The 25,549-nt window shown below is 43.1% G+C and overlaps 2 protein-coding genes and 2 long non-coding RNA genes across 5 annotated transcripts; all 4 read left to right on the top strand.

Annotated features, from left to right (window-relative positions):
- Window positions 1-5,333: 5,333 nt before the first annotated feature.
- Window positions 5,334-7,601, top strand: LOC147966993 (uncharacterized). Of its 2 annotated transcripts, none has more exons than XR_015609132.1 (5): window positions 5,334-5,979; window positions 6,231-6,429; window positions 6,727-6,837; window positions 7,018-7,079; window positions 7,160-7,601. It is a non-coding gene; the product is annotated as an uncharacterized LOC147966993 (long non-coding RNA). The 2 variants fall into 2 exon arrangements; XR_015609131.1 differs by having other exon boundaries at window positions 5,341-5,979; window positions 6,231-6,397.
- A 432-nt stretch (window positions 7,602-8,033) lies between these two features.
- On the top strand, window positions 8,034-10,803 carry LOC147966992 (uncharacterized). Its single transcript, XM_087531003.1, has 3 exons — window positions 8,034-9,415; window positions 9,500-9,808; window positions 10,794-10,803. The coding sequence occupies exons 1-3, from the start codon at window positions 8,814-8,816 to the stop codon at window positions 10,801-10,803; spliced, it is 921 nt and encodes a 306-aa protein (XP_087387129.1). The 5' UTR covers window positions 8,034-8,813.
- A 601-nt stretch (window positions 10,804-11,404) lies between these two features.
- On the top strand, window positions 11,405-12,872 carry LOC147966991 (uncharacterized). Its single transcript, XM_087531002.1, has 6 exons — window positions 11,405-11,433; window positions 11,645-11,852; window positions 11,934-12,026; window positions 12,108-12,209; window positions 12,288-12,665; window positions 12,756-12,872. The coding sequence occupies exons 1-6, from the start codon at window positions 11,405-11,407 to the stop codon at window positions 12,870-12,872; spliced, it is 927 nt and encodes a 308-aa protein (XP_087387128.1).
- Window positions 12,873-12,949: 77 nt separating this feature from the next.
- LOC125521281 (uncharacterized) lies at window positions 12,950-14,706 on the top strand. The gene is made up of 4 exons (XR_015607886.1): window positions 12,950-13,029; window positions 13,116-13,355; window positions 13,435-13,502; window positions 14,301-14,706. It is a non-coding gene; the product is annotated as an uncharacterized LOC125521281 (long non-coding RNA).
- Window positions 14,707-25,549: the final 10,843 nt, after the last annotated feature.

Raw genomic sequence — 25,549 nt, 5'->3', positions numbered from 1 at the left:
ATCATGATATAAGGAAATAAATAATAACTTTATTATTGCCTCTAGGGCATATTTCCTTCAGTCTCCCACTTGCACTAGAGTCAATAGTCTAGATTACACAGTTATGATTCTAACACCCATGGAGCCTTGGTGCTGATCATGTTTTGCTCGTGGAAGAGGCTTAGTTGACGGGTCTGCAACATTCAGATCCGTATGTATCTTGAAAATCTCTATGTCTCCCACCTGGACTAGATCTCGGATGGAATTGAAGCGTCTCTTGATGTGCTTGGTCCTCTTGTGAAATCTGGATTCCTTTGCCAAGGCAATTGCATCAGTATTGTCACAAAAGATTTTCATTGGACCCGATGCACTAGGTATGACACCTAGATCGGATATGAACTCCTTCATCCAGACTCCTTCATTTGCTACTTCCAAAGCAGCTATGTACTCAGCTTCACATGTAGATCCCGCTACGACGCTTTGTTTAGAACTACACCAACTGACAGCTCCACTGTTTAATGTAAACACGTATCCGGTTTGCGATTTAGAATCGTCTGGATCAGTGTCAAAGCTTGCATCAACGTAACCGTTTACGATGAGCTCTTTGTCACCTCCATATACGAGAAACATATCCTTAGTCCTTTTCAGGTACTTCAGGATGTTCTTGACCGCTGTCCAATGATCCACTCCTGGATTACTTTGGTACCTCCCTGCTAGACTTATAGCAAGGCACACATCAGGTCTGGTACACAGCATTGCATACATGATAGAGCCTATGGCTGAAGCATAGGGAACATCTTTCATTTTCTCTCTATCTTCTGCAGTGGTCGGGCATTGAGTCTGACTCAACTTCACACCTTGTAACACAGGCAAGAACCCTTTCTTTGCTTGATCCATTTTGAACTTTTTCAAAATCTTGTCAAGGTATGTGCTTTGTGAAAGTCCAATTAAGCGTCTTGATCTATCTCTATAGATCTTTATGCCTAATATGTAAGCAGCTTCACTGAGGTCCTTCATTGAAAAACTCTTATTCAAGTATCCCTTTATGCTATCCAGAAATTCTATATCATTTCCAATTAGTAATATGTCATCCACATATAATATCAGAAATGCTACAGAGCTCCCACTCACTTTCTTGTAAATACAGGCTTCTCCGAAAGTCTGTATAAACCCAAATGCTTTGATCACACTATCAAAACGTTTATTCCAACTCCGAGAGGCTTGCACCAGTCCATAAATGGATCGCTGGAGCTTGCACACTTTGTTAGCTCTCTTTGGATCGACAAAACCTTCCGGTTGCATCATATACAACTCTTCTTCCAGAAATCCATTCAGGAATGCAGTTTTAACATCCATCTGCCAAATTTCGTAATCATAAAATGTGGCAATTGCTAACATGATTCGGATAGACTTAAGCATCGCTACGGGTGAGAAGGTCTCATCGTAGTCAATCCCTTGAACTTGTCGAAAACCTTTTGCGACAAGTCGATCTTTGTAGACAGTAATATTACCGTCAGCGTCAGTCTTCTTCTTGAAGATCCATTTATTCTCAATTGCCTGCCGATCATCGGGCAAGTCAACCAAAGTCCATACTTTGTTCTCATACATGGATCCCATCTCAGATTTCATGGCTTCAAGCCATTTTGCGGAATCTGGGCTCACCATCGCTTCTTCATAGTTCGTAGGTTCGTCATGATCTAGTAGCATGACTTCCAGAACAGGATTACCGTACCACTCTGGCGCGGATCTCACTCTGGTTGATCTACGAGGTTCAGTAGTATCTTGATCTGAAGTTTCATGATCATCATCATTAGTTTCCTCACTAACTGGTGTAGGTGTCACTGCAATAGTTTTCTGTGATGTACTACTTTCCAATAAGGGAGTAGGTACAGTTACCTCGTCAAGTTCTACTTTCCTCCCACTCACTTCTTTCGAGAGAAACTCCTTCTCCAGAAAGTTTCCGAATTTTAGCAACAAAAGTCTTGCCTTCGGATCTGTGATAGAAGGTGTATCCAATAGTTTCCTTTGGATATCCTATGAAGACACATTTCTCCGATTTGGGTTCGAGCTTATTAGGTTGAAGCTTTTTCACATAAGCATCGCAGCCCCAAACTTTAAGAAACGACAACTTTGGTTTCTTGCCAAACCATAGTTCATAAGGCGTCGTCTCAACGGATTTTTATGGTGCCCTATGTAACATGAATGCGGCCGTCTCTAAAGCATAACCCCAAAACGATAGCGGTAAATCAGTAAGAGACATCATAGATCGCACCATATCTAGTAAAGTACGATTACGACGTTCGGACACACCATTACGCTGTGGTGTTCCGGGTGGCGTGAGTTGCGAAACTATTCCACAATTTTTCAAATGTACACCAAACTCGTAACTCAATTATTCTCCTCCACGATCAGATCGTAGAAAGTTTATTTTCTTGTTACGATGATTTTCAACTTCACTCTGAAATTCTTTGAACTTTTCAAATGTTTCAGACTTATGTTTCATTAAGTAGATATACCCATATCTGCTTAACTCATCTGTGAAGGTGAGAAAATAACGATATCCGCCACGAGCCTCAACATTCATCGGACCACATACATCTGTATGTATGATTTCCAACAAATCTGTTGCTCTCTCCATAGTACCGGAGAACGGTGTTTTAGTCATCTTGCCCATGAGGCACGGTTCGGAAGTACCAAGTGATTCATAATCAAGAGGTTCCAAAAGTCCATCAGTATGGAGTTTCTTCATGCGCTTTACACCGATATGACCTAAACGGCAGTGCCACAAATAAGTTTCACCATCATTATCAACTCTGCATCTTTTGGCTTCAACACTATGAATATGTGTATCACTACTATCGAGATTCAATAAGAATAGACCACTCTTCAAGGGTGCATGACCATAAAAGATATTACTCATATAAATAGAACAACCATTATTCTCTGATTTAAATGAATAACCGTCTCGCATTAAACAAGATCCAGATATAATGTTCATGCTCAACGCTGGCACCAAATAACAATTATTTAGGTCTAATACTAATCCCGATAGTAGATGTAGAGGTAGCGTGCCGACCGCGATCACATCGACTTTGGAACCGTTTCCCACGCGCATCGTCACCTCATCCTTAGCCAATCTTCGCTTAATCCGTAGTCCCTGTTTCGAGTTGCAAATAGTAGCAACAGAACCAGTATCAAATACCCAGGTGCTACTGCGAGCATTAGAAAGGTACACATCAATAACATGTATATCACACATACCTTTGTTCACCTTGCCATCCTTCTTATCCGCCAAATACTTGGGGGAGTTCCGCTTCCAATGACCAGTCTGCTTGCAGTAGAAGCACTCAGTTTCAGGTTTAGGTCCATACTTGGGTTTCTTCTCTTGAGCAGCAACTTGCTTGCCGTTCTTCTTGAAGTTTCCCTTCTTCTTCCCTTTGCCCTTTTTCTTGAAACCAGTGGTCTTGTTGACCATCAACACTTGATGCTCCTTCTTGATTTCTACCTCCGCAGCTTTCAGCATTGCGAAGAGCTCGGGAATAGTCTTATTCATCCCTTGCATATTATAGTTCATCACGAAGCTCTTGTAGCTTGGTGGCAGTGATTGGAGAATTCTATCAATGACGCAATCGTCCGGAAGATTAACTCCCAATTGAATCAAGTGATTATTATACCCAGACATTTTGAGTATATGCTCACTGACAGAACTGTTCTCCTCCATCTTGCAGCTATAGAACTTATTGGAGACTTCATATCTCTCAATCCGGGCATTTGCTTGAAATATTAACTTCAACTCCTGGAACATCTCATATGCTCCATGACGTTCAAAACGTCGTTGAAGTCCCGATTCTAAGCCGTAAAGCATGGCACACAGAACTATCGAGTAGTCATCAGCTTTGCTCTGCCAGACGTTCATAACATCTGGTGTTGCTCCAGCAGCAGTCCTGGCACCCAGCGGTGCTTCCAGGACGTAATTCTTCTGTGCAGCAATGAGGATAATCCTCAAGTTATGGACCCAGTCCGTGTAATTGCTACCATCATCTTTCAACTTTGCTTTCTCAAGGAACGCATTAAAATTCAACAGAACAATAGCACAAGCCATCTATCTACAATCAAACATAAACAAGCAAGATACTATCAGGTACTAAGTTCATGATAAATTTAAGTTCAATTAATCATATTACTTAAGAACTCCCACTTAGATAGACATCCCTCTAATCCTCTAAGTGATCACGTGATCCAAATCAACTAAACCATGTCCGATCATCATGTGAGATGGAGTAGTTTCATTGGTGAACATCATTATGTTGATCATATCTACTATATGATTCACGCTCGACCTTTCGGTCTCCGTGTTCCGAGGCCATATCTTTATATTCTTGGCTCGTCAAGTATAACCTGAGTATTCCGCGTGTGCAACTGTTTTGCACCCGTTGTATTTGAACATAGAGCCTATCACACCCGATCATCACGTGGTGTCTCAGCACGACGAACTTTCGCAACGGTGCATACTCAGGGAGAACACTTCTTGATAATTTAGTGAGAGATCATCTTATAATGCTACCGTCAATCAAAGCAAGATAAGATGCATAAAAAGATAAACATCACATGCTATCAATATAAGTGATATGATATGGCCATCATCATCTTGTACCTGTGATCTCCATCTCCGAAGCACTGTCATGATCACCATCGTCACCGGCGCGACACCTTGATCTCCATCGTAGCATCGTTGTTGTCTCGCCAATCTTATGCTTCCACGACTATCGCTACCGCTTAGTGATAAAGTAAAGCATTACATCGCGATTGCATTGCATACAATAAAGCGACAACCATATGGCTCCTGCCAGTTGCCGATAACTCGGTTACAAAACATGATCATCTCATACAATAAAATTCAGCATCATTCCTTGACCATATCACATCACAACATGCCCTGCAAAAACAAGTTAGACGTCCTCTACTTTGTTGTTGCAAGTTTTACGTGGCTGCCACTACACCATGACAAAAAATTAAGGGCAATTAACTGCCGGGAATAAGCAAGAATTGGGGGCGAGTAACTGCCTAGAAAGCTTTATATGCCGCGCAATGATGTATAGGTCAATGCATCTGCCGGGAATATGGAAGCTAGGTGGGCAGGCCATCTGCCGGCATCTTTTGGGGCGGCCCAATTGCCCCAAATTCATTTTGGGGGCGAACGCACTGCCCTTAACCAGTTGGCGCGGAATTAACGAATTGAGGCCCAAAAAGCGCGCGAGGCAAGTCGCGGGAGAATGAAAAATTAGAAGACACTGGAAGCCCACCGTGGCCTTTTCCCCCTCCTCTTTCCCCTTCTCCACACACTTCATCTCAAAAAAAACACATCTCGACGCTCTCCCTCCCTCAGCAGCCGCCCGCACTGCATCTCGCCGTCGTCGCCAAACCCTAGCGCTGCCGCCCCTCCGTCGACCCACCGCTGCCGCGCCCCCATCCCCTGCATCGACCCACCGCCGCCGCCCCTGCGTCGACCCGGCGCCGCCGCCCCTATCCCCTGCATCCACCCGTCGCCTTCATCCCCTACATCGAGCCGCCGCCGCCGAACCTGCATCGACCCACCGCCGCCGACCCCATCCCCTGCATCGACCCGGCGCCGACCCCATCCCCTGCATCGACCCACCGCCGCCCCCATCCCTTGCATCGACCCGGCGCCGCCGCCCCTGCATCCACCTAGCACCACCGCCCCCATCCTCTTCATCCACACTGCAGGAGCATCCCCAATCCAGCCCGCCGCCCCTACGTCCACCCAGAACCACCGCCCCCATCCTCTTTATCCACGCCACAGGAGAATCCCCCAATCCAGCCGGACGCACCAGCATCACGCAATCCAGCGCCGCCGCCCCATCCCCTCCATCACCCCACATAGCTGTCCCAGTGTACAGGCGAAGCTGAATTAAAAAGATCTCAGTTTTGTGGGATATACATACAAAAACTTTGATGCTGTGAAAGGATTAAAACATGCAGGTTTGTGTCTTTGACATAATTTTGTATGTTGTGAAATATGGCTGGATTGCAAGTATGGATTTCTTTTCTAGTGTTATTGGCATTTTCTCATATCATACTCATTATGTTTTGTAAACTTATAAATGACAGTTTTTCATAGTATAAACATGCTATTAGGTAGCTTCACCACTTGATGAAAAATGACCTGTATCTAAGTGGCATACATGCTGTTTATAATCCTTTGTTGTTTATTAATCTATAAATGTTTGCAGATATGCAAAGGAGCTCATCACTAAAAAGGCCCTCTATTGGTGCTATATTCCCCAAGAACAACGCCTCCCGATACCCTTCGCCATCCTCGCCCCTGGTTCACCTCCTCTGCCACCTACTCGTCAACTGATCAGCAGGAGCAGCAACAGCCTGAGAGTCGCAGATAGAGGTTGCACTGAGTTCTGTTCTCTGTTGTCCCAGGTCTGCATTTAGAACATGCATAGTTTTTTTTGCTGAGGTAGTAAACTTGGCTATGAGCTATGAGTCTAATAGAAGATCCTTGTAACTTGAACTGTCAGAACATGATTCCTAATTTATGCCTATCAGGTGCTATTTAGAGTATATGACTTGGTACTTTTGATTTAGTTTCATTAATGATCTGGATGATAAACTGGACAAGTTTGTGGTACCTTTTGATATGCTAAATGTAAGATCATAACTGCATGCTAGTTGGTTATTGTTCTTCATCTAGGGTAATTATATTTTTACGCGTTCCAGGAACCAGCCTAAACCAGACTTTAAGGACAAGTTTAAGATCTAGGTTGGGAAGTGAAGAAGGTATCAAGCTGCAGCCATCAATAATTGAACAAGTGCCACTTCCAGGTTCTGGTGAGATTCTTGATCATAAGACTTGATATTTTTTATATCATTGTGTGGTATCTTCTAATTTTAGTTTGAATAACTTGTAATTTGATTCTATCATTGCATGGTAATATTAGACTATATTTCGAATATTCGAGTGTTGCTCTGGTTTGTAATTATTGATTTGTGTTCGCTTGCGATAATTAGGCAAGGGTTCAAATTTAGTACAAGCAACTCGTGATGGACAAGAGTTGGATGGATCATGCTAGGTACAACATTAAGATGAACAGGATTTCCACTTTATATAATATTATCGAAGGATTATCTATTGATGAATCAATAATTGTAGGCATACAAAAACGTATATTGAAGGGGTCAAACAATTTATACAATTTGCATTTACCAATTCTGCTAGAGGGAGCAAGATATTATGTCCTTGTAAAATCTGTGTGAACTGTGCATGGAAGGAATCTAGTGTTGTCTATGAGCACTTAGTATGCAATGGGTTCTTGGAAGGGTATAAAAAATGGTTGTATCATGGGGAGGGACCGTTATGCCTTCCACAATGGTGCGAGCCTGTCAAGTTTCAAAACGACGAGGTTGAAGATGAGGACATATTTGAGGTACTTGATGGGATACCTGAAATGCTTGAAGATATAGGACATGAATTTGGTGAAGTTGGGGATGGTGGTGGGAATGATGGTGACCTAAGGGAGGATGGAAGTGATCCAAATGTAGAGGCCTTTCACCAATTATTAGATGATGCAGGGCAACAACTTTATCCTGGGTGCACAAGCTTCTCAAAGCTACACTTTGTAGTTAGATTACTCCACACCAAATTTCCTGGGGGTTGGAGTGATAAGAGTTTTAACATATTGCTCGAGCTGCTTAATAAGGCCTTTCCAGGGGACTCGCCACTTCCTAAGAACTTTCATGAAGCAAAGAAGATGATAAAATGCCTTGGACTAGGTTATGTTAATATACATGCATGTGAGAATGATTGCATATTATTTCGAAAGCAATATGCAAATGCAGACCAATGCCCTATATGCAAAACTTCTTGGTGGAAATCTGAAAAGAAGAGCCTTGATGGGAAACGTGTACACCAAGTACCAAGAAAGGTTCTTCGTTATTTTCCAATAAAGAAGAGGCTTCAGTGGCTATTCATATCAAAGAAGAGTGCAACAGATGCAAGATGGCATGAATAAGGACGCATAAGAGATGGTTTAGTGAGGCATCCTGCAGATTCTCCTGCATGGAAACATTTTGATGCGACACATCCAAAATTTGCTGGAGATAGTCGCAACATTAGGCTAGCTATAACGGCAGACGGATTTAATCCCTATCGATCTATGTACTGTAGTAGCTATAGCATCTGGCCTGTCATGTTGATCCCCTTGAATTTTCCTCCTTGGTTATGCATGAAGCAGCCAAATTTCATCCTTTCCTTATTAATTCCTGGCCCAAAGTCACCTGGGGAAGACATGGATGTCTATCTTGAACCACTTATTGATGATATGGTCGAAATGTTTGAAAAGGGCGTTAGAAATTTTGATGCTTCTACAGGAGAGTCCTTTGACTTGCATGCTGCCATATTATACACCATTTCTGATCTCCCTGGTTTAGGTCACCTATGTGGATGTGTCACCTCTGGGGGATATGGTTGTCCAGATTGCCACTTGCACACTTGCTCTCTTCGGCTGGCAAAGGGCATGAAGAATTGCTATATGGGTCATAGAAGGTTCTTAGATGCAAACCATGAGTATAGGTTTGATGAAGAATCTTTTGATGGTATGGAGCTTCGAGAGGCACCTATACGACTTACTGGAGAAGAAGTTTTGGCTCTAACAGAAAATATGCATACTGTTTTTGGAAAGAACCCCGTAGGAAAGACAAAGAGAAGGAAGCATAAGGATGGTTAACCAGTAATCTGGAAAAGAAAATCCATATTCTTTAATTTACCATATTGGAAAGACTTGTTGCGGCCTTATAATTTAGATGCAATGCACATTGAGAAGAATGTTTGTGAAAACATAATGAACACACTTTTGGGCTTCGATGGAAAATCTAAAGATAATTTTAATTGTCGTCTTGATCTACGAGATCTAGGTATACGAGCTGATCTTCATCCTACTGACTTAGGAGAAGATTCATATTATGTACCTCCAGCACTTTACTTAATGACCTCCGAGCAGAAAAAGCTATTTTGTGGAGTTTTTAAAGGGGTCAAGTTTCCTTATGGCTATGCTTCTGATTTGTATTACCACGTCCATGTTAATGAGAAAAATTTTACTGGATTGAAGAGTCATGATAATCACATTCTCTTGCAAAATTTACTTCCATTGGCTGTTAGAGGAACATTGCCCGAGCACGTTGGCATTGCATTGACACGTGTGAGCAGATTCTTCAAGAAAATTTATGCACCCGTTATTTGTGTAAGTGATATGGAGAAGCTAGAGGAAGAAATTGCTAAGACATTAAGCATTCTCGAGACTATATTCCCTCCATCCTTTTTTGATCTTATGGTCCACTTAATGGTCCATCTTCCAGCCCAAGTGAGGCTTTGGGGGCCAGTAAAATACACCAACATGTTCCCAGTTGAAAGGTCAAATTCTGCACCTATTTGTTAGTATCATAAAAAAATCTTTTTATTTTTTACGCTCATATGTGCTATGTCAATCATGTATAGGTTTTTGATGAGGTTAAAAGGATATGTTCGCACCAAGAGTCATCCAGAGGGGTCAATTGCAGAGAGTTATGTGTTTGATGAGTGTATCACTTTTTGTTCTCGTTATTTACAAGACTGTGAGACTAGATTTAGTCGACTTAATGCAAATGAGCTTGCTGGTCCTAGCAGCACTCCTAGTACTATGCCCTTCTTTGACAACACGGGTCGGCCTTTGGCTGGAAAACATGATGTGACTTTGGACAATAAAACATGGCTTCAAGCACATAGATATGTCTTATTTAATTATGATCATATTGAGCCATACTTGAGGTCAGTTATGTCATATGTCAAACATTTGTTTTCATAGAGTGAATTTTTCCCCCATATGTTACTCAAATTTTATTTAACTACTGCAGAAAGCATGCTGAGTTTTTGTCCTCAACCGGTCATCGAAATATTAGTCGCATCTAGCATGAAAAATTCCATGAGTGGTTTAAGTTACATGTGGCAGAGCTAGTAGAGAATGGTGAATAAGTGTCCGAAGAGATCCAAACTTTAGCGTCTGGACCCTTCATTGCTGCAAAAAACATATAGCAGCTATACTATAAATGGGGTAAATTTCCACACAAGGTCCTACGATGATGGTAGGCGCAGCCAAAGTAGTGGAGTTGCTCTAGTTGCACAAACATCTACAAATGCTGAAAATCTTATAGTGGGGAGTAAAATATATTATGGTGTGATAACAGAAATTCTGGAATTAAACTATCAACACAAAGGAAATATCGTGCTATTTAAATGTGATTGGTTTGACAACCGTGTACCAGACAAGTGGGTAAAAGTCGATAAATTTGGCATCACAAATGTACAGGCTAAGCATTTATTTAACTCTGGTGAGAAATTGTCTGATGAGCCATTCATTTTGGCTTCGCAAGCAACTCAGGTGTATTATGTTGAACATACCACTGACAAAGATTGGTATAGCGTTGTTCAGTCCAAACCGGGAATCCTTTATGATATTTTTGGAAAAGGAAATGAGAACTTCGAGAAAGTTGATGAACATGTGGTTTTGTTCCCTGATTTAGATGCTAATGTAGATCTCCGGGTTGATCTTAAAAGTGCACCTCGTATGAGAGAATATATAGATGGAACAATTGTTCGACAGGTCAAGAAGGATAAGTATGTAGTTTTTAGCTTTTAATATTTCTGCAAAATACCTCTTCTAATTAATATTCATGTGTTCCTCTAGTTCAGATTGTTCATAAGACACCCTTTTTAACCAGTCTTGTAAGACTACATCTATGTTTTTGTATTTCAGATTGCATTAAACCTTTTTCTAATTCAGATATTTTTTTCAGGAAAAAGAATGGAAAACGGAGGAGAAAGGGCTAATACTACTTCATATGAAGAAGCGTGGGCAGAGACTCTAAGGCTGAACACAGAGAAGTTGCATCAATTAATTCCAAGACTTGCAGAGAAGTCTTCGCATGAACAAAACAACAAGACAAAGGTGATGGTAGCCTTCCAAGACTTGCTTGTGTGTTGATTCAACTGTGCAGGTGTATGGTAGCTATTTAACAACATGTGCTTATCTTCAGAAAAGGCAACACACATCTAGTCAGCCAGCTCTTGAAATGCCTAGACGCATACTAAGATCAGACACCACTAGAGCTGATTCTAGGCACGATGATGAAGACATGCGAGATGCTGCATTAGAAGAGAATGAAGATGATGTTAATGCAGCGACACAACATGGTAGGTAGTTCTATTTTTTTAGGTATTTAACCTTTTTCATTTCGGAGATCTAACTAATTCTTTTCTATGTTCATATAGATGGTGGTCAACAACAGAAGAAGCGTGGACGCAGCTATACTAGAAAGGCCGATATACGCTCAAGAGGGAACCAGCCACCAATTAGGCTAGAGATCAATGAGAAGGGACAACCTGTGGGGGACAATGCCACCGAGTTTGCAAATTTTATAGCCACACTGGTTAAAAATAGTGAGATAGTATCACTTGCCAAACCTGACTGGAGGTTGGTTGAGCCAAAGCAAAAGCTTTTATTGTGGAATACTTTGAAGGTAACTTCTGTGATGCACATATACAAAAATTTCTTATGGACTTATGTTTCATCCTCTAATTCATTGTTGAATTTTGGCAACTTGATAACCAATTGTACTATGAAGTGGATGAAAGAGCTAAAGACTGGGTCATGGGAAGTGCTGCTAAGAAATGGAGAGATTTCAAATCAGATCTGAAGGCTTTGTATTTTCATGAAGAAAAGACTGACGAGGAGCTCCTTGCTGATTGTGATGCTAGAGTTCATGAAGATGACTGGAAATGGCTTATTGACCATTGGAGGACTGATGCAGCTAAGGTATGCTGCAAGATCATTGTCCAATGTTCATTTTTGAAAAGCTCTAACTGTCTATCATGATCATTGTTTCTTGTACTTTAGCAACGTAGTGAGATAGGGAAGTTAAATCGCCAAGGGATGACCTTGTTTCATACAACTGGCAGCAAGAGTCATGCACGTGTTATTGAAGAAGAGGTACATTTTTGCTACTGTTTCCTACAATTCTTTCACCCATCTAAATATGTGTTGGCTCATAGAATAATAAATTGAATTGAGCACAAGAAGAATGGATATCCCCCACGTAGAGATGACGCGTTTGTTATAACACACACTACTAAAAAAGGAGTTCCTTCCAATGCGGCAGCGGCACAAAAAATTGTATGTACTAAATAGCAAGTACTTTCATGTAGTAGAGCCATTTGTAGTGATGCTTATTTTTGTGGTTCCTCCTTGTAGAAAGAGCTAGAGAACAAAGCAAATGAACAACCAGAATTGTTAGAAAAAACCATAGAGCAAGGCGATCTTTTTTCGCATGTATTTGGAAAGGAGAGGAATGGATATGTTCGCTGTATAGGCATGGGGCCAAGTGCATCAGATCTACGCATGCCTGGAACTAGAAAATTGAAATCAACAAGGCTCCAACTGGCTGAGGAAGAATGTCGAAAAGCTATGGAAGAGGCTGCACTTTTAAGGGAGCATGTGGAAGCAACCGATCGAAAAATGGACATTGTTATGAACGAAGTCCTAGAGATGAAAAAGATGATGTTAGCTTCTCAGGCTAAAGAAAAGGAGCAATTCAGTCCACACTATGATTCCAATTCTGCACAAGACGAGGTGTGTTTTTTGGCATTGTCCCCATTTGAAACCTTTATGAATAGTATAGTTATCTTTCCTTCTTTGCTAACTCGTATTGGCTTGGTGCAGTATATTTATGATGAAGGCGAAAATAGTGAGACTGGGTACATGGCTGCTGAAAAGGAGGATGATCACGTGGTATGCATTGCTCAAATGAAAATGCATTATTTTAGTATTGTCAACTAGACTTTTTAAATAACGTCCAAAAAATTCTCTTTGGATGTAGATGTCAAATAGACCAAGTCAACCAAAAATCACACAACAGAAGAAGCAAGTGTTGGTCCAACAGATGAATCAACAACTAGATCATCAAAACACAACCGTCACTCAAAAGACTCCCCAAGTAAAAAAACTCTTGCTCCTAAAGATTTATTGCTTTATATTTGACACACATTTTGTGAAGTTTGGCTTATATTTTGCTTGTCTCAGGTTGGACAGGATGTCATATTGTACTCTATCTCCCGCCCTTATAACATACCAGTGGCGAAGGCCACTATTCAGTCAATTTATAGGACGAGGATAGTGGCGGGTGCCGAACTTGGATCTCAATGTTGTGAAGTCGTAGTTAACATGGTGATGAAAAAGGATGCTATTTTGCAACGCCCTTATGGGAATGTGAGGACCATGGCGAATGCTCTCGGGCGATCTATTGCATGGCCTCGTAGATATGTAAAACTTCTTCCTGATCATGTCTATTTCAGCAGTTTGTTTCTCAAATTGCTTCATATTGACAATCCTATGTCTGCAGATTGAGGTTGTTCGTAAAGTTATGCAGAAGCAACCATGACAGCCCATAGCAGTCCCCACATCTTGAAGGTATTGCATCTTCATAGAATTCTGGAATATTTTACACCTAAAGAAAAGATATGTTTCTCTTTTCACATACGGATGACTTATTATTTTTCTGAATGAAGCATGTGATTGAAAGTAGGAACCTAAAAGTTCTTTATTTTCTCCTGAGCAACTTGTACTTTCTATGGTTTTCCTAGTAGATAAAAAATGTGCCTACTTTCAAATACATGCTTAAGTCCTATTTTGAATCACAAACAGCAACTCTGTTTCTTAGATAATTCTGCAGCTACTACTTAAACTTTGACAGACATTTATGTGCCTGCAAACTCTTTCTGAAAGCAAGCAGCTTCCACCCTCAAGGCATCAACACCATCTCCTTTTGATTTTGCACTGCCCCTGTTTTATTCTTGGGTACGGCCCTACACACTAAATAGGAAAAACATGTACAAGAAAACAGAATGGTGGACACCCTGCATTGCCACTTGGATTGCTAGTAATTGATCCCTGGCTGCAGTTTTTGAATGTTCTATTTACTTAACAGCAATCAAGAGAAATTATACTGCACCAAACAAGATGGCTATTGGTATATATTTATAGTGATTGGTTACATTGATTTTCCTAGTGATTCATACACAGTGCACAATCTCTTCTTATGAGTACATCCACGCATTCTGTCTGTGCCTTGTGGAATGCATACAGGGTGACACACATGTGTCTCTTTCATTTGGTTGAGTCGATTTTCCTTTTCAACCGATGCAACATATATGTTTGGAACATGTGTTCTTCTGAGCTGATCTATTTGGCCATTTCTTTTTTTTACAGGTCACCGGCATAATGCCTTTGCATCCACAAATGCGGTGTGTTTGGTGAGCTAAAAGGATCTTCTACCGGGATATGTTTACACCTAAAACCAGATTGTATATTTTGCGCTTTTGTCTATGATGTACTACTTTGAGTTGTGAACCTACAACAGTACGCATGTGTGCATGTAGACCTGATGGATAGTTGTGCTTTTGGCTGTCTTGTTACTGGACTTGTATGCCTGTGTGTGCATGTAGGCACACATAATGGATCTTTGTGCTAGCTTTTAGTTGTCCTGGACTAATGATGTATTGTATGCCTGTGTGTGCATGTAGGCACACATAATGGATCTTTGTGCTAGCTTTTAGTTGTCTTGGACTAATGATGTATGGATGATGGATTGCTCATAATTAGTATATGCACTATCTCTGAAGTGTGATGCTATCTTTATTACTGTATGCATGTGTGTTTTATATATAGATGGCACAGAATGGACTGAAGATAAATCATAGCTGTCGAAATACATACAATATGGGAGATTTGTGTGGTTGCAGTGAACAAAAATACAGGCAGATTGGCTGCCGGGAAATCTTCTAACTGCCCTGTATAATCAGCCCGCCGGGGAAGATCTGTACGCCGGTAATAGTGCTAACTGCCGGTAAAGGCAAGAACATGAAGGGCAGATATTCTGCCGGCGTATAGGGTAACTGCCGGGAATTCCTTTCCCCGACAGGACTTTCAAGGGCGGTTTGTAGTTGCCGGCAAAAGACTTTCCCGGCAGTTACTCTGCCTCCAATGGCCTGTTTTCCCGGCAGATATTATGACCTCTAATTTTTGGTCATGGTATAGTGTGCTACGGGCTTAAGCAAGAACCAATCTCACCTACGCATCAAAACCACAACGATAGTTTGTCAATTAGACTCCGTTTTAACCTTTGCAAGGACCGGGCGTAGCCACACTCGGTTCAACTAAAGTTGGAGAGACTGTCGCCCGCAAGCCACCTATGTGCAAAGCACGTCGGGAGAACCGGTCTCGCGTAAGCGTACGCGTAATGTAGGTCCGGGTCGCCTCGTCCAACAATACCGCCGAACCAAAGTATGACATGCTGGTAGGCAGTATGACTTATATCGCCCACAACTCACTTGTGTTCTACTCGTGCATATAACATCAAACCATAAAACCTAGGCTCGGATGCCACTGTTGGGTTTCGTAGTAATTTCAAAAAAATTCCTACGCACACGCAAGATCATGGTGATGCATAGCAACGAAGGGGAGAGTGTTTTCTACGTACCCACGCAGACCGACTGCGGAAGCGTTGATACAACGTAGAGGAAGTAGTCGTACGGCTTCCCGATCCAACCGATCCAAGCATCGTTACTCCGGCACCTCCGAGTTCTTAGCACACGTACAGCTCGATGACGCTCCCCGGGCTCCGATCCAGCAAAGCTTCGGGGATGAGTTCTGTCAGCACAACGGCGTGGTGACGATGATGATGTTCTACCGACGCAGGGCTTCGCCTAAGCACTACTACGGTATGACCGAGGTGGAATATGGTGGCAGGGGGCACCGCACACGGCTAAGGAACGATCACGTGGATCAACTTGTGTGTCTAGGGGTGCCCCCTGCCCCCGTATATAAAGGAGCAAGGGGAGGAGGCCGGCCGGCCAGGTGTGGCGCGCCAAGGAGGAGTCCTCCTCCTAGTAGGAGTAGGACTCCTACTAGGAGGGGGAAAGAGGTGGAGAGGGAGAAGGAAAGGGGGGGCGCCGCCCCCCTCCCGTAGTCCAATTCGGACCAGGGAGGAGGTGGCGCGCGGCTCACCTCTGGCAGCCCCTCTCTCTCCCCACTAAGGCCCATATGGCCCATTACTTCTCCCGGGGGCTTCCGGTAACCCTCCGGCTCTCCGGTTTTCTCCGAAATCACCCGGAACACTTCCGGTGTCCGAATATAGCCGTCCAATATATCAATCCTTATGTCTCGACCATTTCGAGACTCCTCGTCATGTCCATGATCACATCCGGGACTTTGAACTAACTTCGGTACATCAAAATGCGTAAACTCATAATAACTATCATCGTAACGTTAAGCGTGCGGACCCTACGGTTCGAGAACAATGCAGACATGACTGAGACAAATCTCCGGTCAATAACCAATAGCGGGACCTGGATGCCCATATTGGCTCCTACATATTCTACGAAGATCTTTATCGGTCAGACCGCATAACAACATACGTTGTTCCCTTTGTCATCGGTATGTTACTTGCCCGAGATTCGATCGTCGGTATCCAATACCTAGTTCAATCTCGTTACCAGCAAGTCTCTTTACTCGTTCCGTAATACATCATCTCGCAACTAACTTATTAGTTGCAATGCTTGCAAGGGTTATGTGATGTGCATTACCGAGAGGGCCCAGAGATACCTCTCCGACAATCGGAGTGACAAATCCTAATCTCGAAATACGCCAACCCAGCATCTACCTTTGGAGACACCTGTAGAGCTCCTTTATAATCACCCATTTACGTTGTGACATTTGGTAGCACACAAAGTGTTCCTCCGGCAAACAGGAGTTGCATAATCTCATAGTCATAGGAACATGTATAAGTCATGAAGAAAGCAATAGCAACATACTAAACGATCGGGTGCTAAGCTAATGGAATGGGTCATGTCAATCAGATCATTCAACTAATGATGTGACCTTGTTAATCAAATAACAACTCTTTGTTCATGGTTAGGAAACATAACCATCTTTGGTTAACGAGCTAGTCAAGTAGAGGCATACTAGTGACACTAAGTTTGTCTATGTATTCACACATGTATTATGTTTCCGGTTAATACAATTCTAGCATGAATAATAAACATTTATCATGATATAAGGAAATAAATAATAACTTTATTATTGCCTCTAGGGCATATTTCCTTCAAATTCGTGCAGTAGGAGATGCACTCTTCGGTCAGAAAGCCCCTGGCTATACTTCCCTCTGGACGTGACATGTTGCGAACGTATCCTTTGATGACACCATTCATCCTTTCGAATGGCATAATGCTGTGCAGGAACGTCGGCCCGAGTTGGATGATATCCTCCACGATATGGACCAGCAGATGCACCATAACGTCGAAGAATGCGGGCGGGAAGTACATCTCAAGCTCGCATAGTATCACCATGATCTCTTCCTGTAGCCTTCTGAGTTGCCTCACGCCAACCGACTTCTGAGAGATGACGTCGAAGAAGTTGCATAGGCCAAATAGCGTTTCACGGACGTGCGCGTCCATGATCCCATGGATTGCAACTGGAAGTATCTGCGTCATCAGCACGTGACAGTCGTGAGACTTCATCCCGCTGAACTTCTGCTTCGCTGGGTCTAGGTATCTTCTTATCTTCCCCGCGTAATCGTAAGGAAGTTTTACTCCTACGAGGCAGGTGAAAAACTGCTCGATCTCCTCCTGACTTAGAGTGAAGCACGCGGGAGGGTAGTCATTTCCGGTCTTCTTGGCCTTTTTGCCTTTACGACGACTTTCTGTGTCCTGCTTCGCCTCATCATCATCATCATCATTAGTGTGAAGCTCCTGCCTGCCTTTTGGCCCATCTTTGGTCCTCTCTGGCATGTTGAGCAGGGTACCAAGCAGACTCTCGCACACATTCTTCATGATATGCATGGCATCAAGGCTGTGAGGCACACGGTGGATCTTCCAGTACGGCAAGTCCCAGAAATCATACCTCGTTTTCCATACCTTCAGCAGCGGCTCTGGCGCCTTTCGCTTCTTTCCCGGCTCTGGCGCCTTTTGCTTCTTTCCCGGCAGTGGGCAATCTTTCCAATTTTTCAACAGCACGTCTATTTGCTTGCCGCTCCTCGTACGCGGGCGTCTTCGGAGTTCGGTTTCACCATCGAACAGATCCTTGCGTTTCCTCCATGGGTCATCGTCGCGAAGCCACCTTCAATGTCCCATGAACATGGTTTTCGAAGACCCGGGATCTGTATCTAGCTGGCGATACATTGTGTCATCCATGCACCTGACGCATCCAGAAAATCCATGGACCACCTGCCCCGCGAGATATCCGTAACCGAGATAGTCGTGCACCGCTGTGAGCAGTGCGGCTCTCATAGGGAAATATTATTTCTCTGCAGCGTCCCACGTATTGGCTGGCGTTTTCCACAGCGTGTCTAGCTCCTCTTTCAGCAGCCCCAGATACAGATTGATGTCATTCCCTGGTTGTTTCGGCCCTTCAATTAGCATACTCATGTGAATGTACTTCCTCTTCATGCACAACCAGGGGGGAAGGTTGTACATCCACACAAACACAGGCCAGGTGCCATGTGTGCTTCTCTGGCTGCCAAACGGATTGACTCCATCGGTGCTCGCGCCCAGCACGATGTTCCTTGGATCCTTCCCAAATTCTGGGTGTTCGAAGTTCAACGCTTGCCACTGGCTCCCATCCTTAGGGTGACTCAGCATCTTGTCTTTTTTATTTATCTCCAGATCATTTGCGTCATCTTCTCGCTTCTTCTCCTCCCTATCCGCATGCCAACGGAGGAGCTTTGCTACCTTAGGGTCCGCGAAATACCGCTGCAGACGAGGAGTGATCGGAAAGTACCACACCACTTTTCAAGGAGCTTTCTTCCTCTTCTTGTATGGAATTGTTCATGCACAAATGGTATTTCACGTGCGGTAAATCCAGAGGACACACGACTTTCTTTGCCTCCTCGAAACTGGTCGGGCACTTGTTCCCCTTGGGAAGACGTTCGTGCCAGAATGACATGTTCTCCTCGAAGCATGCGTCGGTCATTTTGTGTTTTACCTTCATCTCCAAAGCCATGAGCGTTACTTTCAGGCGGGTATCCTCGGGTCTGCATCCTTCATACAATGGAGTAACCGCGTCTATCTCCAGTTGATCCAGCTTGGCTTTCTCTCGGGCGGCAGCTCTTGCGTTATTCGTCTGGTTGAAAAGCAGCTCTTGAATATGAGGGTCCTGCACCCAGCCCATCGATGGTCCATCGTCGTCTGCTCCTCCGGCATCTAGATCTTCATGATCATGCCCTTCGTCTGCTCCAGCATCTTCCTCATCCTCATGTCCGGCATCTTCTACATGATGACTGTGTACAACATCACCGTAGTGATCATGTCCTGGAGCTTCTTCGTCTTCTCGCCCGCCCGAGCCACGGTGGTTGTCTTGCTGCCCTTCCTCATTTCTTGCCCGGCCCCCATGGACGACTTCATAGTCATCTTCATCACCTTGCCACCGATAGCCATCCATGAAACCACGCAAGAGCAGGTGGTCCCGCACCTGCCCGGAATCCGGGTCCGCAATAAGGCTCTTCAGCTTGCATCTTCGACGCGGATATCTTATCTCCATCTCGTTCTTTTGAAGCATCTCGGCCTTCGTGGAGCTCAAAAACCTATTCACGATGCCTTCGGTCATCGTGCGGACCATGTTCGCCTGCGGGGTAGAGCAAAACGATATTTTAGAACCAAGAAAAAATTTGGCATGACTTTCCCTAAAAATAGGACCAAAAAGAATGCATAGTGCCAAAATTCTCGCCGAAACGGAAATGAATCAACATTCCTGCAAAATATTGGCAACTATCGCATCTCAAATACCGGTACCTACAAACACAAACATATATGCAACACCACAAACATATGCAACACCACAAACATACATAGATCTAGCTAGGCCACAAAAAGTGCATGTGCACATTGTTGGAGCGAGCTAGGGAGAAAAAAAAGTAGATATACAACACGAAGATAGCTTTCCACTTACTTACCTATCAAAAAAGGTAATTTCAACACTTAATTTTGATGAATCTATGGTGCAAATGAGGTGAGGAGGAGGAGGCAGCCGACAAGCTTAGAGAAGGAGGTGGGGGGAATGAAGTGGGGAAAGTGAGTGTGTAGGTGTGGCTGTCCAAAAATATCTAGCTGGTCCCAGGTTACTAATGGCGCACCACATAGACATGCGCCATTAGTAACCCAACATACTAATGCGCACCACACAGACATGCACCATTAGTAGTTTTGCAAAAAAGTAAAAAAATAATTTTTATACTAATGGCGCACCGTGGCACAGTGCGCCATTACTAGTTTAAACTGGTAATGGCGCACTGTGCAACGGTGCGCCATTAGTAGTTTTGCAAAAAAGTAAAAAAAATACAGTAGTGGCGCACTCTATGGCTGGTGCGCCATTAGTAGTTCTAACTACTAATGGCGCACTCTGCCCGGATGCGCCATTAGTATGTTTGAAAAAATGAAAAAAAACATTTTGTTACTAGTGGCGCACCATGTGCCTGGTGCGCCATTAGTGTCTTCCACACTAATGGCGCACCAACAGATGGTGCGCTGTTAGTATATAGTAATGGCGCACCACATGTCTGGTGCGCCATTAGTGTCAATTCTATCTATAGCCCTTTTCCTAGTAGTGAAAGATATTATGATATGAGCAGAGGATTGTGCTAAAGAAACTAGAGAAGCTCCCCATGATTTGTGCACATCACTAATTTTTGTATTTGGATACAAAGTGCACAAAATAGGATCATAGCTCCCCCAAAATCAATAGAAACTTACAACAAGTGTAAGTGAGCATATAGGAAACAAAACCTAGTACTTGCAACAAACACATGGTTGAGCAACAAGTAAAAGAGGCAACTTAAGAAAGGGCTCAACCAAAATGATGTGTGTGAGTCAAGGAAAAACACTTGAGAAGACTAAAGTACGGATGATCATTAAGCATCAATAAAGTCTTGAAAGAATGAGGCACATGGTGCAAGGCCTATCATTCCCACACACAACTAGCAAATGGGTTCACAAGCTTACTAATAAGCATATAAAGAACCTATGCTTGTGACAAACCGTCGTGAAGATAGAAGATGAAAGCCTCATCAAGACGAGGGATACCAATTAAGATGGCAAAAGCCTCGTAAAGATAAGCATGAGGAAAATAATCTTCACCACACAAGAGTGCATCAAGATGCAACGATAGAAGACACGCACTCAAGGCAAAAGCTTTCACGGAGCCACCAAAGAAATAACATAAGAAAGACAAGGTGGACGTGAAAGAAAGGATATCAACTAGATATGCAACTTATCTCAAGTGTATAAGATTCTAGGTAGTTGAAATCATGATGATATATATCTACAAAGAAGGATGTACACCAGAAATAGTTACAACACGAGGAACAAGATATCCAAAGGGAGGTCATACATATACCAATAAGATATTTGCTTGGAAGCATAGCACATGGCTAGATATGGTCTTATTGTATATAAATGAATTCCTACCACACACCCATCAAAGACATCACAACTAGCAACAAGAGATCATTGTTGGGATGCTTTGAGAAAGGGAACAAGTATCACAAGAATGAATGAATAACATGCCATGATACAACCTACACAAGGTTGATGCAAGAAATGTGTGCATAAAGAATATGAAGATCCTTGTTACCGAGTTAACATTGGAAGGATGTAGTAGATACCAATTGAAGGTAGATAGTAGTTCATTGATCATCCTAGCTCGACTCCAATAAGCACATGATGATAACACCTACCTTGTGAGTGAGCCGAGCATCCAATGTATCTCCAATTGTCCCTAGAACAACAACACAAACAAAATGGTACCCAAACTCATTGGCACCAAAGAGTTAGAGAACCAACAATACATAGGACAAAATCCACATAAAAATGTGCATATAGATACGAAAATGAATTTCATGCACATCTCATCCAATTTGAGACTTGGTGGAGTTTCCCCTATATATTGGGTCAAAGAAAGAAAGCATGCCAAAGATACTACACGAAGTTAATATGCATGCTCAAGACTTTCAAGAACCGATACCAAATGACAGAAATACCAAGTGAAGAAAAGATACCAATTGAATAAATCATCACTTGGAGGGTATCAATAAAAGATACATCAAGGAACAAGATATCCATTGATATCCACTAAATAAAGGATATCAAACCCCCAAAAGAGAGGATGGTTCCAAACAAACCAAGCTCTCTACAAAGTTTCATGATGGCACAAAGTACCCAAAAGAAAGGACTTGCCTTCCACCGACACACACTTGATAAGGATCACAAGATGAGTGTTTTATAGAAAATAGGATAGCTCCTCCAAGACTAGTGCATTATAGAGAAATTGCATTTGAATACAAAATGCACAAGGTGGGATCACCACTTTCACTATATCTAGAAAACACTAGACAAGATCAAGAAATAAACAAGATCCACAAGTGGTATGGAAGACAAAGGGGGATGATACAATCCTTGGCAATAGTAAAGGCAAATAAAAAGCAAAAGTCAATGTAAAGATAATCAATAAATTCTACCACAAAAGTCAGTACCAATTGTCAAAAGACAAGAAGCAAATGGAAATAGTTCCCGGTGGTAGATAGCAAGGATATCCGACATCATCTTCACACCAGACAACAAGAAAATTGCAACTTGTAGAGCTAGCATGGCACCTAGGAACAAGATAATTTACGATATCAACTCTAGATGACAATATCTCAAATGTACACATTTCGAGGCTAGTAATATACACATAGCATATTACTCCCCCATAATGTGATACCAATTAAAGATAGACAAGAGGCAATTAAGGGATCCAAAAAGATATAATTAATGGACTATTTAGAATTTGACTTTCTCATGAGAAGACATACCACAATGCGACTAGATAATCTTGTAATATCAATACTAGATGGTATTCCTCATGTACACACATTTATAGGATTGTGAGGTGCAGAAAGCACATCACTCCCCCACAATGGGATATTCCATTAATCTATCACAAGAGCCAACCAAGATATGACCAAGATGCACAAAGGCTCAACGAACGACACACATGTACATGATGTGCAAACCAACACACACATAGTTGATTGCTCAAGATAATCAAGTTGGAAGCACAACATATACAAACACATGCAATGTACAAATCCAAACATGCAAAGGGGCAAGTAACTATCAATGTAGACACTTTAAGCACGAGTTACCGCAAGGAGGAACATTGGATATAAGATAGAAACTTGATAATCCGAATGACTTGGCTTGAGCCAATGAGAATGATGAAGTCCCCTTAATTCTTCATAATGTAGCCAAGTCTCCAATGACCTCCAAAAACACCTATTGATCAAGTATGAGATAGTTGGTCCGCAACCAAGTTGGGTCCTAAGAGGTTAGTCACAATAGGCTTGGCTACCCAAATGGTCTTTGCTTCAAACCACTTTGAGTACCAACAAACTTGGCAACCACATTGCCAACCTTATCCTTCCTAAGAGAATAGACATCATCAATAATAATTGGGTTGGATAAGTTACCACTAGTGCATGAAGAGGCGAGGTGACCTTTCTTGCGACATAGGTAGCAACGTCTACTCTTAACTTTCTTCTCACTTGATTTCTCAACTTGAGAAGCATAAGCTTGAGTCTTCTTGGGAAGAGGCTTTTCTTCAACTTGATGTTGAGAATGAGAGTGAACTTGTGGCTGCTTCCCTTGTTGCTTGTCACTAATGGGCTTCTTCTTCAATGGGCAAGATCTAACATGATGCCCTTCTACTTTGCACTTGAAGCAAACAATCTTGGCCGAATTCTTGACTTGTTCTTAGCCCTTATTTTTGTTCATCTTGGACTTCTTCTTCTTGTTGGAGTTGAATCCAAGTCCACCTTTGTCATTGGGAGATTTTTGCACACTCAAGATATTGTTGAGTGTGAATTTCCCTTCATGACTCTTTTCCAAGTCTTTCTTAAAAGAAGTGACTTGGGAATTGGGCTCTTTGATTTCCTCTACATGGTTAGTCTCAACACAAGTACTAGACGAAGTATAAGCTTCATCGTTAGAGCAACAAGGCAAGGAAAGCAATTCATCACAAGATGTACCAACATTGTGAGTAGACGAATTACTAGGACTAGCACATCGCAACATAGCATTTTGACTAGAAGTAGTGCTAGTATCCACATGAGGCTCACTGGATGTTACCTTAGCAATCATGGCCTCATGATCTATCTTTAGTACATTATGGGATACTAGAAGATCATCATGGGAGCTTGAGAGATTTTCATGGCTTTCTTCCAATTTCCCATAGTTGCTATATAGCAACTCAAGTTGAGCCCGTAGCTCAACGTTCTCCTTCAATATGGATGCTTCACAAGAGATAGAGTTGGTAGCACAAGCATCATCATTAGTGAGGGAGTCCTGGATTAGGGGGTGTTCGGATAGCCGAACTATACCTTCAGCCGAACTCCTGGACTATGAAGATGCAAGATTGAAGACTCCGTCCCATGTCCGGAAGGGACTTTCCTTGGCGTGAAAGGCAAGTTTGGCGATACGGATATGAAGATCTCCTACCATTGTAACCGACTCTATGTAACCCTAACCCTATCCGGTGTCTATATAAACTGGAGGGTTTTAGTCCGTAGGACAACATACACATCAACAATCATACCATAGGCTAGCTTCTAGGGTTTAGCCTCTCTGATCTTGCGGTAGATCTACTCTTGTACTACCCATATCATCAATATTAATCAAGCAGGACGTAGGGTTTTACCTCCATCGAGAGGGCCCGAACCTGGGTAAAACTTCATGTCCCTTGCCTCCTGTTACCATCCGGCCTAGACGCACAGTTCGGGACCCCCTACCCGAGATCCGCCGGTTTTGACACCGACATTGGTGCTTTCACTGAGAGTTCATCTGTGCCGTCGCCGTCAGGCCCGATGGCTCCTACGATCATCAATAGCGATGCAGTCCAGGGTGAGACCTTCCTCCCCGGATAGATCTTCGTCTTTGGCGGCTTCGCACTGCGGGCCAATTCACTTGGCCATCTAGAGCAGATCGAAAGCTACGCCCCTGGCCGTCAGGTCAGATTCGGAAATTTAAACTACACAGTTGACATCCGCCGGGACTTGATCTTCGACGGACTCGAACCACTGCCGAGCGCGCCACACTGTCACAACGAGCATGATCGAGCTCTGCCGCCGAACAGTGCCCTGTAGGCCGCACCCGTGTCGGCTCTGACCCTTAGTTCGGAGCCAGCCGCACCGATCGAGGATGGGCGGTTGGACGCCACCTCGGGGGCTGTGATCCCAGTGGCGGTTGAGCCGAACGCCAGCCCCGTACTCTTCGAGACTCGTGACTCCACGAAGCTGGATTCTTCTCCAGACTCCGAACCCTCCGCGCCCCAGCCGATCGAATCCGATTGGGCGCTGATCATGGAGTTCACGGTCGCGGACGTCTTTCAGCACTCGCCTTTCGGCGATATCCTGAAGTCACTGAAGTCTCTCT

The sequence above is a fragment of the Triticum urartu genome, chromosome 6A (assembly GCF_056163025.1).
Source record: "Triticum urartu cultivar PI428250 chromosome 6A, HENAU_Tu73, whole genome shotgun sequence".
NCBI classification, from domain to species: domain Eukaryota; kingdom Viridiplantae; phylum Streptophyta; class Magnoliopsida; order Poales; family Poaceae; genus Triticum; species Triticum urartu.
The sequence above is the reverse complement of the archived record's forward strand: the minus strand, read 5'-3'. Positions and strand labels throughout refer to the sequence as shown.

Excerpts from the sequence above, each read along its gene's own strand:
- LOC147966992 (XM_087531003.1), top strand. The coding sequence starts at position 8,814 with ATGCACATTGAGAAGAATGTTTGTGAAAACATAATGAACACACTTTTG. Across the intron at positions 9,416-9,499 it reads AACATGTTCCCAGTTGAAAG|GTTTTTGATGAGGTTAAAAG; the intron begins GTCAAATTCTGC and ends AATCATGTATAG.
- LOC147966991 (XM_087531002.1), top strand. The coding sequence starts at position 11,405 with ATGAGAAGGGACAACCTGTGGGGGACAAT. Across the intron at positions 12,027-12,107 it reads CACGTGTTATTGAAGAAGAG|CACAAGAAGAATGGATATCC; the intron begins GTACATTTTTGC and ends AATTGAATTGAG. Across the intron at positions 12,210-12,287 it reads CGGCAGCGGCACAAAAAATT|AAAGAGCTAGAGAACAAAGC; the intron begins GTATGTACTAAA and ends TCCTCCTTGTAG.